The sequence below is a fragment of the Pithys albifrons genome, chromosome 4, assembly GCF_047495875.1.
Source record: "Pithys albifrons albifrons isolate INPA30051 chromosome 4, PitAlb_v1, whole genome shotgun sequence".
NCBI classification, from domain to species: domain Eukaryota; kingdom Metazoa; phylum Chordata; class Aves; order Passeriformes; family Thamnophilidae; genus Pithys; species Pithys albifrons.
In genome coordinates, this window is record NC_092461.1 from 44,834,724 (window position 1) to 44,854,580 (window position 19,857).

The window sequence follows — 19,857 nt, forward strand, 5'->3', positions numbered from 1 at the left end:
AATGTTTACTGATGATTCTCAGAAGTACTTTCTCAGTCTCCACTGATCTGTGACTGAGGGAGTTTTTGATCTATATGTGATACCTTTGGTTTTAGTACTCCTTCATGAGTTCTTCCATTAATTTATCAAATTGCTTTTTCAATGAATTTAGGTTTATCATTTCTCACATCTTGTAGCAAGCACTTTCACTCCACAAGAATGGTTGTATAAAGAAGTGTTCCCAGTTTAAAATGTGCAGTTGTCTTTTTTTCACTTGAGAGTCTTCAGTTCTTATACTTAAAACGATTGTAAAAATAATTCTGTATTCTCTATTAAACCTTATTAATCTTCTTTTCAAAATGAAGAATTCAAATCTATTCATGATACAAAACAGACCATTACATAATTGCTATTATCATGCTTATCTGACTCTATATTGTCTAATTTCACTCATGTTTTTGAAGAGGGCATACTAAAATGTCTAGTCCCTTGAACCCTGGACTTTCACATTTGTCTTATAATTACTTGTTGTTTTCTTCTCTTTTCTTGATAATGTTAATATTTTTTCCCCTTTCTGTCACTACTGAGCACTGAACTGATGTTTCATAGGAATTACCTCTTATAGCCTCAAGATGTCAGTCCTAGGTGGTTAATAGTAATTCAAAGCCCATCACTGTGAGTATAAAGTAGGTTTATATTTTATTAATTTGCAGTACTTTATAATAAGTTTCTTCTAAAATTTTATCACTAGTCATTCATTACCATATTATCTTTTTGTTTCTTTTCAGTTTTTCTTTTCATTTAATTGATAACATAATGCCATTAACATATTTTATAATTGTTACTTTTAAAAAAATAATTAAATAATATATTGAAAATCACAATTCCTGACACACAACCCTGAATAGGTCTATACATGAAGAAAACTATTAATTCCTGCTGTTGTTTCCCCAAATTTCCTAAACCATGTACTTTTATTTTCTTTTAAATATCATGTGCTGAAGCACTTTTTGGAAATTGTGGAATTATATTCTTTTTATAGTTATCATATGCATAATTTCCTTAATATAAAAGAATCTAACTTGTGTCCAAAATGATTGTGTAGAATTGTCATGTAATGTAACTCCATATAAATAGGCAATAAATGATTTCTAATTGATAGCAAATCATAGCAATTTTGGCCAATATAATTGGAAAGATAAACTTATGCTCGATAGGGACCTTATCAGTAATCTTGCAGGGTTACTTAGCATGAGTAGCAATAATTATCCAGTGTTAAAGATGGCCAAGCTCTGCAGGTTTCCCTACTGGCTTGGTAAAACAATCTCAGTAAATATAGGGTGTGCAAAGTAGAAAAAAAAAAATCATTCTTCAGCTTTTACTTAGGATTAAAGCATTAAGCACTGATGGATCTGGGAGGTATTATCATAGATTTTTATTGTATTTCATACCAGAAAAATGCCTAATTAAAATGCACAGCTAGTGACAAAAGACCTAACTTAGTTGTTAAGAAAGACTACATGTAGGCCTGCAATAAAATAGAAAAATGTCTGCACATCTAATCATTAAAGTGTTTCAGCAGGATAGCTTGAAACTGGTGTACTTCTACATCAAACAATATTTTGTCTAACTTATCAGTAGGCTTATCCATGCAACTTTTTCAGATGAAATTTCTAATTCTCCTTCTAGTAAGTGATCTGCATCTCTTAACTTGCTCTTAACTTGCTCTGTCTATTAAAGAGAATATAGTTATTCCCTATAGCCATCTATAACTATTTTTTGTCAAACTGTTTTACTTCAGGTGTAGTATTACTTCAACCCCCTTTCCCTAGTTTAGAAATACATTGGCAATATATGAGAGGAAAAGCTATATATTTCATCTAAAACTTTGAGACTGACATTCTTTCAGAAACAGAAAAAAAAAAGCTAGTCTTAAGCAAATTTCACTGAGATAGAGACCTTTTTTGTCTTTAAACATGGTGTTATGATCTAAATGGGAAAAAAAATGCACCATAAAAAATTTAAAACTTGCCATCATGCCACAGTTGTAATCTTCATCATATATGTAGTTGTGTTTGCTTTTTTGTTTGTTTGTTTGAGTGTAAATACTTGTATCTTGTTTGTAATTTATTTTTCTTCTGTAATTTTTGCTAGCTTTCACAAGTGCTTTTTTCCCCTCTTTTGGCTATATATTATTATCTTAATTTTTCTGAGTAGTGTTGTACCTTTATTTTGTGGGAACGAAATGAAACTAATTGAAAGAACACACGTGTTGTCGTGTTCAATTCATGATGTTTGGTTGGTCTTGATATTGAACAAATCACTTGAATTTTCTGATTCAGCAAAAATAGTCAGTTGTCTGGCTGGAAGTATAAGCAGTGTTCTCTATACCGAGTAAAATGCCAAGATGGATAATAATAGTGAAGTATTACATTAACTGCTAATGTTTTATTATGTATTTACTATTTATTTATGTATTTACTATTTGCATTTTCTACTATAAGACTGGATAAAATTATATCCATCAACTTGTCCCTCCCTGTAGTGGCAGCTGAATGTGATGTTTGTGGGATAAGAATAAACATCAACAGAAAAAGAAGACACAACTAAACAAGCATTAATAATCTATTCATGATTTTTTTTGGCTGGCTAAAAGAAGCCCTCTTTCATGCCAGTTAATGCACTAGAAACTTGTAGCGCCAGTTAATGCACTAGAAACTTGTAGCACCAGTAGGTTGTCATAGCTTAACACTATGTCTTACTGATCTGGTGATTTATCTTATGCTGGATAGTTACTGTTTATAATAATTGTTGAACCTCATTAATAGAAGAAAATTGTTAAGTATTTGAATGAGTCATTGTTTTTATATATTATAAAGGAAATATTGTAGAAGTATTTTTCGTCCACTTTCAAAATAATCGCATACAAGCACACAAGAGAAAATGTGGCAGAATATTTTATTTTACAAGTGTACCTTTACACACTGGGAAGACTTACTTGTGTTAAGTATACACTTCGACTTGTGTGAAAGCCAATCTATGGTTAGTTCATTAGCTGTAAAAATGTATATAAATATATATTATATGTTATGTGTATGTGTGTTCTTTTTACCTTTTAACAGCTTTAGCATCCTTTCGTTTTCAGTTAAATAACTTTTCTCCTTATTTTTATATCTGAATATTTTTTGTAGCATTAATATATCAATTCCATTCAGTTTCATTGCTCAGTCGCTCAAGACTTCTGTTCTTACTCATTTAAGGAAGAATAACCCTTCTAATGGTTTACACATAAACCCATTACTAGCCTTTTGACATCTAGTCTGTAGTGCACCCAAGAGAGTTATTCCGCTAGAATTAATTTTTGCTTTGTCCAAGTTCAGAGACACTAGACAAATGTTTTATTCTGTTACTTGCTTTGAAATGAATTGAGATTTACCCAACAGAATACTATTAGCAGGGACTCTACTTTGTATTCACAAACAATTAATACTTTTCCTGTTACAGCATATGCTAAGAAGTGTCAGCTATTACAGAGAAATCTAAGGGATATCATTAAACATTACAGTTACAGACACAGAGTAGACTGAATGTATTAAGTGTAGCTGGCAGACAACCAAATGTTTGAAAGTGTAACAGGAGAAACATGCAAAAAAATGACACCTCTGCTACTATTTTAATTTAGAAACTAAACAATGGCAGTAACAATGCTAACTCTGATGTACTCAGTTAGTGTTATATCAAACTGAAGTATTCCACCGAACAGTGCAAGATCTTATCGGATCTTTCAATTCTTTTATGTGAACTGGTCAAAATTTATTGAAATTTCCTTACCAAAAGCAATAATCCTATGTATGAATTCTGTAAGATCATCTCTTTAGGATGTCATCTTTCAGTCCTTTTCTTCAAAAACCTTCTCAGGGATTACTGAACAATTTATCTTCAAAAAGCCCAACATATATTCAAATTATCTTGCAGTTTAAGTGGCCATTTTTCTCAGGCAGAAGGCAATGAATAACAGTTTATTTGGTGTCTACATGAGTACAATTTAATTTTAAAATATTGAGTCAATCCATCATTAGTATTGCTAGTTCAACACACCATAGTTTATTGCTACCTCATTCTAAAAAGAAAATAAAACTTTTACACATTTTTTCTTATCTGCTGCTTGTTATGAAGCTAAATACTTAAATACTCCTGCAATAAAAACTGATTAAAAGTGATTGTCATCATACCACTGTAGTCAAATCTTAATTCAGGTGCCTGATTTTGTGAAGTCCTGTCTGCTTTTTGAGAACAGGCACAAGAGTTTCTCTTATCTGATAATACTTTTATTGATGACACCATCATGATCAGCCATAAAGACTTAATGAGTCTTTCTCATTGAGACAGAACCTCACACAACAGTTTCCTGCTCCTGTAGTTATACCTGAATTTTGTTTATTTAAAGCATAAATTTTCTCCATTGGTTTTATCATCTAGTTGACTGACCATGATTCAACACTTAGAACAGTGAATGGGGTATCCAGACTTGGGGGTTAAGATGCATGAGAAATTTTCATTTCTTCTTACTACTTGTTATATTTAATCACCATAGAGACCATTTTTCTAGTGAGAGATTTCTCTTTTGCTGTTTTTTTAAGGTAGATTGTAGATTCTCAAAAATGTGGACTTTTTCCTCTCTCTTTTTTTTTCCCTCAAAAAGGAAGTAAATATGGCATTCTAATTCCTATATAAGACTTCATAGGAAAAAAGTCACAGGTAAATCATAAGCAAAGAGAAGATGTCATTAGTGGAGCCAATGTTGAAGCAGATTGTTTTTTTTAGTGTGAATTAAAATTTTCATACTGTTGTGAAAAAACCCTCTCTTTTGAAAAGAGTATTTATACTGAAGACAGAAATTATGTTTGAAACTAAGAGTAGCTAACTTATGCAGAGTGATTTCAAATTCTGAGGAAGTCTTCTAGCTCTATAATTAGATGTATATGTATACTACAACTGTTAGACACCTGAACACTTTAATTCTTTACTAATAATTAAAAGAAACCTATTTTAAACATAGTAGGAAAGATCCAAAACACTTTGTTCAAATGCAATTTTAAATTATCATCCCTGACACATCAATTACTTTATCTGGGTTTTTTATTTGTTCGGTTTTTTTCAGTTCTTCAAAACTAATTTGATACAAGAGAAACAGTGATATTATTGAAGAAAATAATGACCTTGATGTAAGTCATGTGTGTCTTTTCCAGATGGAAATAGATAGCTTCTGATTAAACATATATACGTATATTAAGATCTGCAGCATATTTTGAGCCCTATTGTAATTAATAGAGTTGATTTTCATTTTCCTTTGCTGGAGATAGTTACTGAGACCTATCATTATAAATGCCAATTCTGCCTTGAAGCAAATATGAGGAGCTTCACCAGGATCACATTTACCAGGCTTGTATGAAATGCATATTTCAGTTTATGTAGTAACAACGTTTAATCCATGTTAGTCCTTCTGGTATTATCTTAAGGGCAAGTGAATTACATTCATAATGGACTTGATTTTACAGTAGATCTTTCTGAGTTTGATAAATGATTAGGCCTACAAAATATTCCTAAGAATGGGAAACTCAAGGTGAAAAATTTTGTTATCATATAATTCCTTTGATATCAGTGTAAGTTACTCAGAGTATTTCTTTATATTGGCTTAATATATAAATTAAATATATTTTACCCACATAGATTTTGCTTAGTCAGTACTAGTGTTAATGAGTATTATATGCTATCTGTAGAGATTTGAATTGTGAGTTGGGTTTAATTCTTTACTGGGTCAGAAGTAAGAACTGAGACTGTTCAGTGGGGAGGGAAGGGCAGGGGAAGGGAAGGTGTTGGGGGACTCTCAATGTGTATAAATACCTAGGAATTAAAGGAGGCAGAGACCAAGTTTTCAGTGATGCCCAGTGACAGAGCAAGGGGCAATGCTAACAGATGGAAACACAGGGATTCCTTTTAATCAAAAACTACTATTGTGAGGGAAATAGGGTGCTGGAATGCATTTCTCTGAGAGGTTGTGAATTCACCATCCCTGGAGATATTAAAAATCTGAGTAGAAACGGGCTTGAGCAATGTGCTCTGAATGGCCATGCTGTACTAGACTATACTGATGATCTCTGAAGGCTTCTGGTCTCCTATTTTCTGATTTTGTAATAGGAATTATACTGAGAATATTGTTCATTAATCTAAAACTATTGAAAGTATGCCAATATTAGAACAAAAAAAATCATACAGAAGATCTCCAGTTAAAGTGATTTGATCATTATTTGGAGTAGTTAATAATTTTGAATTTTTTGTTTCTCAAAGGCTGATTTTAATAGATACTTGCATTATATCTTATCAATTTTTGTGAATTAGAAGACATTTTTGTGTTGCTGTCCTGGGTTGAGCTGGCAAAACGCCAACTGTCCAAGACAGTGTGAAGAGGGTTCCTCCTCCCCCCAACCAGCTAAGGGGAAAAGAAGGGGGAGAGGAAAGAAAAACCCTCAAAATCAGGTTTATGCTGGAACTAACTACATGTATTTATACAGAAAGGAGAAAATTAAGAGGAAACTACAATATAACACACACTTACACAAGTTACATATATATAACAAGGAATAACTTCCCACTCCCCAATTAATACAAAGCAAAGTCTATTACACTAGATTTGTAAGTACTCTAAGAGACACTCAGCAAGAAACAGAAAGAGTAACAACAAAAATGTTTCTACTTCCCTGAATGCAAACAAAATGCAAGCAGAGGCAACAGAAGCAGGGCCTAGCATAGTAGAGGAGCTGCTAGATGTCTTCCTCTTAGTGCAGCCATGATGGAACTAACCAAGCCACTCCCACACACTGGATTTTACACCCTTTGAGATGATGTAGTATGGTATGGAATACAATATTATTGGCTGGAAGAGTCAGCTGTTAGCTAGCTCAACCCAGCTTAAATCAGCTGACAATTCCCAGGCCTAGCTGAATTTTTTAAAACCTAAATTTAGGCCCATCTGGCCAAACCCATAACAGTTGCCTTGAAATATGTTGGTTATTATTTGATTTTAAGGAAATTCTTTTTCAAACACTAGAAAAAAAAGTATAAACACATGCCAAGTGGTATAGACTACAATGAGCCCCAGAAACACATGAAAATGAAGAGTTGATATAATCTTTTTGGATTTCAGTAAAGTTTTCCACACTGAATCTAACAGGATCCCTCTGGACAAAATGTCCAGCATACAACAGGATAAACACACCATGTGGTTGGTGAGCATTTGGATCATGGGTTGAGCACAGAGGATAATAGTGAATGAGGAGACATCAGACTGGTGACCTGTCACTAGTGGGTTTCCAGAGGGCTCCATCGTAGGCCCTGTGCTCTTCAATATCTTCATGCATGACTTGGACACAGGAGTGATAGGGACACTAAGCAAGTTTGCTGATGATACAAAACTGGAAGGAGCTGTTGACTCCCTCAAAGGCAGGGAGGCCCTTCAGAGAGACCACAACAAATTAGAGGACTGGAAATAATCAACCGTATGAAGTTCAACAAGGGAAAGTGTGAGTTCTGCACCTTGCATAGAGCAACCCTGGATGGACAGACAAAGTGGGGAATGAGATTCTGGAAAGCACTGCTAGGAAAGGGACCTGAGGTTTCTGGCCAACAGCAAGTTGAATATGAGTCAGCAGTGCCCTGGCAGCCAGGAGGGCCAACCGTGTCCTGGGGGGCATCAGGCAAAGCACCGCCAGCTGGTCAAGGGAGAGGATTGTCCCACTCTGCTCTGCGCTGGTGCAAGCCTCACCTTGAATGTCATGTACGTTTTTGGGCACTGCAATATAAGAAAGATATTGAGCTATTGGAGAGCATCCAAAGGAGGGCAACGAAGGTGGTGAAGGGCCTTAAGGGGAAGCTCCATATGTAGGGTGCCTGAGGTCACTTGGTCTGTTCAGCCTGAAGAAGAGGAGACTGAGGGGAGATGTCCTAGCAGTCTTCAACTTCCTTGTGAAGGGAAGAGGAGGGGCAGGCACTGATCTCTTCTCTGTGGTGACCAGTGACAGAATCCAAGGGAATGGTATGAAGTTGTATCAGGTGAGGTTTAGGATGTGTATTAGAAAAAGCTTTTTCACCCAGAGTGTGGTTGGGCACTCAACAGGCTCTCCAGGGAACTGGTCACAGCACCAAGCCTGACAGAGTTCAAGAAGTCTTTGGACAATATTTCAGTCACATAGTGTGACTATTGGAGGTGGTCCTGTGCTGGGCCAAGAGTTGGACTTGATCCTTCCAACTCAGCATATTCTGTGATTCTGTAATAATCAGAATTTCCCTTCTTGTGACATAATCTCAGCTGATCAAGTATCGGTCGCTATGCATTACAGTATTTCACAGTTTAATTAAAGAAGAGTAAGTATGCTGGCACAGAAAGAGGAAGGAACAGAATGTAAATCCTGTATCCCCTACTGGCTATATTTCTGCTTGACTTGAAGAAGCAGCTTGACTCACTGAAACTGAGATTGATCATAAAACTGTGGGCTCAAAAACCCTTACTTGAGTTTTCTGCTGTTCCATATTAAATACTTGCTGCAAGTAAGCCCTGTTTGTTGGTTCTTTTGATGTCTTAGCCATACTAGTCACCTCAAATCTCTTCTTAATGTATTTTATCTTAAATCAAAGAAAACTTTTGGTTACTTTCTCATATTTTTTTTCTGTATTTTGTAACTGTTAGTGAAAAAAAAAGTTACCACAAATGATAAGTGGTCTTTTCTCTTTCCAAAATAGCCACTTTTAAATCACAGATCACTTTCTTCAGTGTTATACTTTTAGACAGGAAGGTTCCAGACACAAAGCTGGAGGCAAAAACAATCTCGAAATATTTACAAAACACAGAAGAAGACCTTTGAATTTAACTCACTATATGGTATAATTGCTGTGTAAATACTTTATATTAACCCATAAAAATGTAAATATAGCTTATCAGTTCTATTTTTACAATTTTCCCAGGATGCAACTCTTGAAAACAGTTATGTGTGCTTGTTATGTGTGCCTCAGCACTTGTCTGAATTTTCCATATGTATTTTGAAATTTAATTAAAAATTGGAAATAGCAGTGGAAGTCATAAGAAACTCTGACTGGCTCAGTGCAAGATTGAATTCATTGTGTATGAAAATAACATTTCACAAGAGTAAAAATCTGACAGAAACACTTAGCTGGATTAAAAAGTTTGTTAGCTATCTTTAGCAGCACCGAGGAGAAGAGTTATTATCTTGAAAAACAGCAGAGCTAGTGAAAACATCAGTGTTTACTTTTCTGGAGACTGGAGAATAGATGAGGAAGATAATTTGACATCTCCCTTTTTGTTCCTCAAAAATGTTGCACAAAAATCTTCCAGTGTCTCAGAAACACTTTTGTTTGAACCGTTACAAGTGTAACACCCAGTCTTTCTCTTTCAAAAGAGGTTTTCTTGGTTTTCTTTTAAAAATAAAAAGCGTATGTGATAATATCATGAGTTCGGAAAATGGTACTGCCATTTTTAAAAAAAATAGTAGAAAAAAAATAACCAAATGGAAAGTCAATTTGAAGACAATACAGTTTTAATATATTGTTTTTAAAGGTTTTAAGGTGTATAAATTGAAATGATTGTAGGTCTTAGCCTCATCTTTTATAATTAAATATATCAGGTGAAGATATTGTAGAAGTTTTGTCAAAAAAGTATAATCTAGTAGCAACACTTTGGAATATTTATCCCAAAATGTCTAACCTGGATAATGAACCAGAACTGGTTCTTTCTCTTTATAGGTGTTCCCGTACATAAAATATCTGACTATTTTGACATTTAGATGTGTATAATTGTTAAGTAATTTCCACGTCCGTTGCTAGTAATGTTGAGTATAAATGATTTCCACACCCTGGGATCAGAACTAACCTGAACAATTATTTTTATTTTCACTGTTTATTTATGTTGAAAGTGAAAACACCTGTGATGCAAATAAGCTGCACAAACCTTTGAACTTAGGGACAAAAATAAGTCTTGAATTGAGTTGTTCTATGATGACTTTAAAAATAATATTATTTGACATTCAATAGTTGTATTCTGAAGTGTTTTCTACCTTGAATCTGTTGCTCATTTATTTCACAAAGCTAGAGATGCATTGAATGTTGATATTCTTAGAAAAATTGAAACAGTCTAAGGTAAGTAAAAGCTAGAGAGGCTTATCAGCAAAGTAATTAATAAAGCACAATATAAAATAATATGCCAGGAATTATAAAGAACATTGCACGGAGAATTTTTATGTGTGTTGGGTGGGGGAGAGCCCAGACTTTGAAAGTATATTCAAGAGCAGCAAAATAGCTTTCTTCCCTCATTACTAGAATCTTTTAAGAATTATATGTATATGTATGGCTTGTGTACCTTCATTGCCTCTTTTACATATACGTTTATCCTTTTACTGTTGTAATGGTATGAAAAATAACTAATATTCAGCACCAGGACTGCTGGTTTAGTAATTTTTAAAATAATATATTAATATACATTTTGTTATTTTCTTTTTTCCTTCCCCCCCCCCCCAATCTGTTCCCCGTGTTTGTCTTTGGTTTTGGTTTTTCCCTTGGCTACTGGTGCCTACCTTCTTTTACTTTCTATTTGGTCAGTTGTTTTTGGCCAGTTTGTGTTTTTCCAGACATCACTCCATGATGTAGTTGAAGTATATGATGGCCCAGCTCTACAGTCATCTTTGCTATCCTCTCTCTCAGGATCTCATTCAGGTATCCTTTAATGGAACTGTCACAAAACTGTTATTTCTTTATTTTATGAACCTAGAAAGATGGTCTAGTAAAAAAAAAAAAGAAGAAAAAAAAAAGAAACCAAACACCCAAAAATGTGATTTTCATGTTTTCTTAGATTCAAGTCAGGCAAAAATATGAAATGGAGATTGTAAGCTAAAAGTTGAAACACCATAATAAAATGAATTGCAATTGTATCGGGGGGGGGGGGGGGGGGCAAGGGTTGGGGAAGAGGTGGAGTTTTTTATTAGCTATTTAGCTATAATTATTTTGGGTATTTAGACTTCTTTTTGCCTTTATGGCTTTTATCTAGGGAGTAATTTAAAACAGATATTAGATATTTTAAAGTAAAATCATGTGGATTAATTGCATGTTGACACAATTAAAAGAGGTAGGGAGGTTGGGTTTTATATGTTTGATTGGTTTTGGTAAAGAAAAACATCAACTATTCCTAGTAACTGAGATGAGCTTTAGCCTCCCTTTTCTAAAATGAAATACTGTCAACATGAAATATTGAAAATGCATATATCTTGCAAAGTGTACTGAGGCAGAACTGAGTTTGGGGAGCATTATTTCTAACTTCAAAGAAGTTTACAGGTATTTTGAACTCCTCTTATGTAAAAAGTGATTATGATAGCTTTGCATTTGCTTTGAGTAGGTGAATCCCTTCCACTGAGCTCAGGGAACCAGATCACGGTCAGGTTTACTTCAGTTGGACCAATAACAGCTAAAGGATTTCATTTTGTTTATCAAGGTGAGATAATACAAAAATATGTACATTATTCTGTTCATCACAATTTGTAAGTCATCAGAGAGAAACAGACTGAGAATGCAGAGGAAAGTAATAGCCTATTTCTACATGGTTTGAAAAAATTTTAAGAGTATTCTTTTATCTGTATTTTAAAGCTTAAATCAAATACTTAAGAAGCATAGAAGGAGTTCCAAATTTAAGAAGGCATATACAAAGCAGCTGCTTCTGTTTGCTAATCTGATTGACACATTTTAGATCCGTCTTGGTGCCCAAACTGGTTTATCTCTCAATTTAAATGTGAATAGCTGTAAATGTTATTACCTGTGCTTTAAAAGGGATCTTACCATTGTTAAGATACTTTTCTTGATTTACATTATTTGCCTTTGTTTGGATCAAATGCAGAAATTGTTGTATCTCAATACTTGCAACAGCAGTTCACTCTTTCACTGTGTTTAAATCCTGATCTGACAGCCAAAATACACATTAAGAAATCCGCATGAATAAATGTGAATATCTATTTGACACAAAATTGTATTTTGAAACCTATATTATCTGAGTATTTCATGATAGTGTTTTTTATCAATGTTACTTCAGAAAGGTTCTGGTATGGATTTTATGCATTGCTTCTAATCTTGGCAAGGATATCAGTGCTATGTTCTAAATAGTAAATCAGAAATCAAAAGAATGAAATCTCTATTGTGAAGATTCATTTGGGCATTATGAAAATGTTCTTAATTGGTAAATAACTGAATGTTTCTTCCAGTAATTTTGTATGTTTGTAGTTCAAAATCTGCACCAAATCTAAAATTAAGAATCCACCATTGTTTGTATATTTGCAGCTGTTCCAAGAACGAGTGCAACACAGTGTAGCTCTGTGCCTGAACCGAGATTTGGAAAAAGGATTGGAAATGAATTTGCAGTTGGTTCATTTGTTCTTTTTGAGTGCAATCCAGGCTATATCCTCCATGGGTCAACAGCAATTAGATGTGACACAGTACCAAATGCATTGGCACAATGGAATGATTCACTCCCTACATGCGTTGGTGAGTTCTTAAGGCTTTTTAATAGAACTAATTACTGTCTTAAGTGTAGACCATTTCTAACTGAATGTGTTCTTTGACATCTGTACAGTATCCTTTCTTCCTTTCATTCACTTTCTTCTTCATTCAAGGTTAAGTTTTATTCTCCTTTCTATTCTAACCTTGCTGTGACATTTCACAAGCTTCATGAATGTACTCTGGTGCTATAAATTATACGATAGCTTCTCTTACATTCACATCAGTGACAGTCCCTGGTTGTACCTTAATCAAGACTATATTAGTGACCTGGCTTGCAAGACTAAGATGCTCTCACATTGGAGATCTCTAAAAAGATATTGCAAGCTATTAGAAAGAGCACTACTATATTAAAGATTTAGAAATAGTTGCATTACTTGCTAGGAAAAAAGCAGTAACTTTTCAGTACAGGAAATATGTGTCTGGTTCTAGTCATACAAGATTAAATCCTCAAAATTAAATTCTTAAACTAATATACATGCTTGACATTTATAAAATGACTTGCACCAAGTGAAAATCTACTAATTCTGATGAAAATCCTCACAGTAAAGAGATAAAATTCTAATGATATGTTTTTCCATAAGTTTATGCCAAAGGTAAATATGGCACATTTACATAATAAATTGTATTAGTGCTTGGTTTGGTTTTTATTATGGAAAAAACCAGTTTAAAATTGTTTAAAAGTTAATCAAATATGGATATCATTTGTACAGATGTTTTCCCAATGCCATAAAATTTTTCCACTTCTATGTTGTAGTACTGACTGCATTATACATTAATTTTGTGTAAATCAAAAACATTGAAAACTATTAATTTTGAGGATGAAGACATCTGAAGAACTCCATTCTCAAAGAAAGCAGTAAATATATAGTTCCTTTGTTTTTCTTGATAGAGAACAGATTTTTTAGTAAAAATTATTAGAAGGCATTATAAAAATAGCCTTATGATATTGACCAACATTAAGAATTACATAATCGGAAGTTTGGGTAAGTAGATGAAAAGAAAATATAGAACGTATTTTCATTAGGTCGACTTCTAATCTTCTGTACTAATCAGCTGATTGTGCATGATAGAGTCTTAGTGGTTTGCAGAAAATTAAAATATTTTTCTCAAAAATACTAAAATCTTGATATAAAGGGTAAGTATCCGTCAGTTGATAGATTAAACAGCTTTTATACACAAATAGTGTTTATTTAGGCGATTTCAGGCACAGCAAGAGAACCATAATTTCTATATTAATAAGAAGGTGATGTATTTAATTTATTTTCAAGGATTACAGTTTAATCAGTAGAATTGTACTACTTTTTCCCTTGAAATGTATTCCATTTGGGGTTTTTTTCAGATATAGCATCTTGACAAAGTGTTAAAGTAATTGGTTTGAATATTGATTTCAATATATTATTGATATTTTAATGCATGATTAAGTCTATGGAAGAGAAAGCTATCTGTCTCTAGGCGAGTTGGACTGAGGAAGGGTTACAGGCCACCTTCTATGTGAAAATCCCTGTGTCACTAGAGGTGATAAAATATATATAAGGTGAAAATTGCATTGAACTAAATCAGTTTAATGATTGAAATGGTAGACATTACCATATTAAATTGCTTTCATTCTAGTGATTTTTTCAATACTCCCTTACAGATAATAATCATAGAATCACCAAATCATAGAATCATTAAGGTCAGAAAAGACCTCCAAGATCATTGAGTTTAGCCCTTGACCAAACACCATCATGTCAAGCATAGCATTAAGTGTCGTCATGTCCATTCATTTCTTGAACACTTTCGGGGATAGTGACTCCACCACTTCCCTAGGAAGACTATTCTAATGCTTAACCATGCCTGCCATGACAAAATTTTTCCTTATGTAAAGCCAGAACAAGCCCCTGGCACAGCCTGAGGCCATTTCCTCTTGTACTGTCACTAGTTGCCTGGGAGGAGAAGCTTAAGTGATCACACTTTAAGTGATACTAGCCTTTACTTTATCTATGTAGTTCCAAACAAATTCTATCAATTATATGCCATACAAAATGCAGCTACAATGTTTATTATTAAGATAAGTTGTGTTCTTCTATCTGTTTTCAAAATCCTCGTATTTGCAGCGCCTGAAATCCCTTCAGAATTTAGCAGCATTGCACAGAAGTGATACATTAGATTCTAATGGATTTGATAAACCATCTCATCAATCTTTTCCTTCAGCTTCTAAAATACCAACAGAATATCTGTATACAGATTAAGCTGTAATATTCTTTGTTCCTGTTAGAGCATCTAATGATCAAGACAAAATGCATTCAAGCTGAACAAGAGAAACTTCATGGTGCTTAATGTGTCTGTCCTGTTTCATGCATAACATTTTCATTAATCCATGGACATGAATGTGATGAATGCAGTCTAGCAAGGATTTTTCAAATACTTTAATGATGCAGTAGATCCAGTCTGCAAAAGAATAACTCGCACAAGAATAGAATAGTCAAGGAGTTGAGACTGGTGTTATTAATTATTTAGAAAACAAAGTATCAATATTAAAAAAGAACATTACCTTTTTTTGTGACACATTCTTCTTTTATACTAATGCAATACAGAACTGTTCAAACTTCATTCTTAACTCCTAAAAACACTTTATTTTTTGTAAGATTACTAGGAGACAATGGAATGGATTTCACTTTGTTAAAGGTCAGATAAATAAGGGGAATATAAACATGATTCTGTCAGGTTGGAAACTGACATAATTCTAATTTTCCCTTATTCTTTCTTGGTCAAGAAGGTTTTTAATATAGAAAGTTTTATTTTCCTGAGGCAAATATAATTTTTTAAATGTAGCATCAATTTAAAATGTTTTCATCTGTGTTATGCTTTTATAACAACTTTTCTCACTTCTGAAGTTTCATAATTCTTTTCCTGCCTTATGCATTTCCTTTCAGTGCCCTGTGGTGGTATTTTAACAAAGCGCAAAGGGACCATTTTGTCTCCTGGTTACCCTGAGCCTTATGACAACAATCTGAATTGTGTGTGGAAGATAACAGTACCAGAAGGAGCTGGGATTCAAGTAAGTATACTCTCTATTTGCTTATTAGCATCATATTTAGAATTGGTTTTCCTGATGCAATAGAATGAAAAGATCACTTATGCATACATTTTTTAATCTCATTAATGATTCTTAAAAGGGACTTTATTGCACATCTTTTTATTTATGCAGTGATTAAAAGTTATAAGATTTTTAGAAAATCTTAAAAGATTCACTTGTAACTTTTTACTTAGGAGAAAATTACCATAACTTTAAAATGACCAGTGGCTCCTAGTAAGCCAAAGGAAATAGAGAGCCTTCCTATGAATGCTTTTTTGCTCTCCCAAAATTGATATATCTCTTAATAGAGTGAAATTAAGTAAGCTGCCTTGGACAAGTTCCATATGTTTTCCAAGAAACTTGTCTATTTTACTCTGTTTATGGAAGTTCATCATGATCTAAATATGCTTCAGTATAATTCAACTTGAGATGGGAAGTGATCCTTTAAAAGAGTTTCAGAATTCTTATGTACTTAGACAGATTAAAAACTTCACAGAACCCATAGTAGAAAAGTATTCATTAAGCTGTCATGTGTATCTCACTCTAACAAATTCATTAAAGAAACTGATAGAAATCTAGTTATTGGAAAGGCAGTTGTGTTTAATAGATTAGGACTCTTAAATATCATCTTAACAAATTCCTAACAAAATCCCTTTCAAAGAAGCATGACAGCAAGATGTTCCTCCTCAGTTCAAAATATAACTACTGTAGTGTCCTGATTCCAGCCAGGACAGAGTTAATTTTTTGCAGTAGCCATGAGGGGGAGGAGCCTGGATCCATGTGGATATGGGTAGAAGGTTGTTGGATATAAACCATGACATGTAAATAAAAAAATTAAGTTTCTGGAGGTAAAGACTTAAAAATGAAAACTGGGAAAATCATTGTTTATAGTTTGTTAAACTCTTTTTAATAAACTGGATCACAGACCTTGGAAGTATTCCACTGTATCAAGAAAATTTTCAAGAATAGTTTATACTTTACTTCTTCATAAGCATTAAAAAAACCCTACCTTGTTGTTTTTTTAAATATCTAAAAATACTTCATAAAACCTCAAAAATAATACAGAAGGAAACAGAAAAATCATCACAATTATAACCTAAGTCCATACGTTATAATATTTAAGAGTCCAAGATTCAAAGCTACCAATGTCCATTAACAATCATATTTAATAACTTAAATCAGTTTTAAAATTGATTTTTCAGGAATACTACTTGATTGAAAGAGTTGAGTAAGTAGCAGATAGTTAATATACTTTGTTCTGTGTATTTGTTATACTAGGAGGATAGCTCAGAGGATTTAGATTAGGCATTGATCTGGCATCCTGACTTAGGCCATCAGTTTTGCTTTTTGGTAGTGCTTATCTCTTATCAAAGACTGGGCTAGGTGATTAATTTATTAACTTTGATTTCAAGTAAAGTGTCTAATCTTCACTAATCTTCATGATATTCTTTTACTCCAGAGTCTTAATGAAAAAAATTACATTTACTGTTTCCATTAGTTCTAGCTCTCCCAAGTTTTTTTGATTATTTTTAATGAGGTAGCAAATACCTTTCTTTATTTTGATTATCAGTTAGTGAATAAGTAATTCTTTTATACTTGCATAAATGTAGTGACTGCAGGGCAGTTTTTTGGGCATACCTGTATTATCGTAGTTACATCTGCAGAATGTGTAACATTGTTACTGAAGAAGGGCACTCCTTAAGTGTGAAATTCATGTTTGATCCTTCCAGTCCTGTCTGACTGTCAGAGATGGGTGTCAGAAAGATAAAGACCCTGATATAATAAACAGGATACAGCCAATACAGGGTCACTAAGACAGAGTATACATCAGAGGTCATCACACCATTTTTATTTTATTTTTTTTACAACTGCACTTTGCTTTCTATCTACTAAAAACATAAAAAAAATAGCAACAGAATTGTTTTGGGTTCAGGGTTTTTTTTACTTGAGGAGAAAGAAAAAACTGGGTATACATATATAAAAATTTAATTACTGTGTAAATCAGTTACTTGAGGCTACATTTGAAAACTTTGGTGACTGATTTTTTCCAGCCTGAAAATGCATTCATTCAAATGCAGATATGCAAGATACTGTGACAGATAATGCTCTTGTGTTCTGTAAATGCATAAAATATCAGGACATTTTTCCTGACTAATATTATTTTCTCAAAGAAACAAAACCACTTTTCCATATATAAAGGAGACATAATAATATATCTCTAATGTATACTCTTCTGTGAAATGCAGACATGGAATTTTAAACTATTTCCATGAAACAGCTCTCTGTGTGTATGACTACATTGGTGAATTTGTTGAAACATTGTGATCAGATGTGAACAGAGCTGTCCCATATCAAATCAAAAAGCAGACATTTAAAAGTGTATTTAGATAAATATGAAGTGTGCAGCAAAAACTTGCCTTCAGGCACATAACTTAAATACCTTATATCAGGAAATTAATTCAACTGTAGTTCCTTCTAAGGTTAGGGCAGAAAGTCACTTTGAGTAGATAATTCAAAACATCTAATACAGACTCTGCAATCACTGCCTGAAGGGATGTCTGCCTATTTATTAACTGCATGGGGAAGTTACAGCAACTAGCACCACCTGCACTAAAATACATGTTTTGAATAAGGTGTTTTATGGTGAATATAAAAACTGTAGTTAGCAGAAATTCGGCCCTGAAAAGACCTAAATGCCAGATAATTTGAAATTTGTCACGAAGGTCTCCTAGGTGCCTGAGGTCCTCATTCTGTAAGTCCTTACAAATATTCTGATAAAGACAACACCCATAAGTTTCATTTTAAATCCCTGGTGAACCAAACACACAAGGCTCAAAATTTGCTGGCAGACCAGATCCAGTGGGCCTCCTCCAAGGATCTGAAACATGCCAACAGTCAGCCCCTCTCCAACGCTGTAGTATATGACCAATTCCTTCCAAAAAGTGCAGTATTGAAGGCCCCCATCCAATAAATAGGTAGCCAAATTAAATATTCCTTTTATGCAGAAGACATAAAAGTCCCAAGTCATATATTTCACATAGAAAAGTAACAATTACTTAGTTTTACTGTAACGGGTGCTTATTTCTTCTGTTTAAACTATTTCATTTTGGAATAAAAAAAATTAAAAGAATGATTAAGGCAGAAGAAGCATAATTCTCTACCTTAATGACCAAAGTACTACTTTCTGAGAGTCGCTGAGGTTTCATCATGCTTTTGTGACTCTTTAGAAGCTTTTCAGGAAACAGTTTCACTAAAACAAAAGAAAAAACAAACACCAGATCCTCTCCCCTTACAGAACAGGAATCGTGTTTCTCTGCTTTGTGAGGTGTAATTCACTATATGAGAACAGATATATCCTCCCTCTTGCAGTCTTACCACTTCATATGTCTTTATGAGAGGAAGCATTTTGACACCTCTGGAAGAAATGAAGTGACTACTCTGCATTTTGTTTGTAGCATGCTAGTGACTACTCCTCCTCAGGGGATGAGTCAGTGATGAAGGTAACCAAACATAGCAGGTTGCTCTTACCTGGAGGCAGAATTGAATAAGGCAACAGAGATGAAGAAGCATGCATCACTATGGGACTGGTTTAGTCCTGGATAAATTAGAGAGAATAATAATTAAAAAAAAGCAGGAATTGAAGATAACATGTTTTGTCTTCTCAATGTCCTCCAAACAAGGAAATAATATTCTATACCCATACAATTTTCACAGTTCTGTGATTATTGTCAGAGGTAATATGTGGTTGTCACACGATTGAATTGGAATCAAATAAAAGTAGCCATTTTATTCACTTAATGATGGTTTTCCTTTCTCTTTAACAAGGAGAGCAAGACAACCTTTCGTGACTGAAAGCAACAGAGGCTACAATTTAGAGTCTTCTTTGAGCTTGAATACAAAGGGGAAGAAGTTTATGTTCTTTACCTCACATTTTTCTCCATAGGTGCAAGTGGTGAGTTTTGCCACAGAACACAACTGGGATTCCTTAGACTTTTATGATGGTGCTGACAACAATGCTCCAAGGCTTGGAAGTTATTCAGGTGACTGACAAGATTTTACAATAAGTGGTTCACAGATTCAACTCTTTATTGTAAACACACAGCTCTTTCTAGTCCGTGTGTGTGTGTGAGAGTAGGCACAAGCATGGTTTCTGTGTTTGTTTCTTCTATCATTAATAATAGGAAATATTTCTGCTTTAATCGGTCATCACTTAG

General features: G+C 33.8%; 1 protein-coding gene across 1 annotated transcript in view; it reads left to right on the forward strand.

The window, feature by feature from the left end:
- Positions 1–19,857, forward strand: part of CSMD3 (CUB and Sushi multiple domains 3) — a 602,810-nt gene that overhangs the window by 463,922 nt on the left and 119,031 nt on the right. Inside the window, exons 33-37 of the mRNA XM_071553967.1 lie at positions 10,645–10,758; positions 11,435–11,530; positions 12,367–12,570; positions 15,501–15,625; positions 19,587–19,683. Of these exons, the coding sequence (XP_071410068.1) occupies positions 10,645–10,758; positions 11,435–11,530; positions 12,367–12,570; positions 15,501–15,625; positions 19,587–19,683 (636 nt within the window). The remainder of the gene's footprint in view (positions 1–10,644; positions 10,759–11,434; positions 11,531–12,366; positions 12,571–15,500; positions 15,626–19,586; positions 19,684–19,857) is intronic.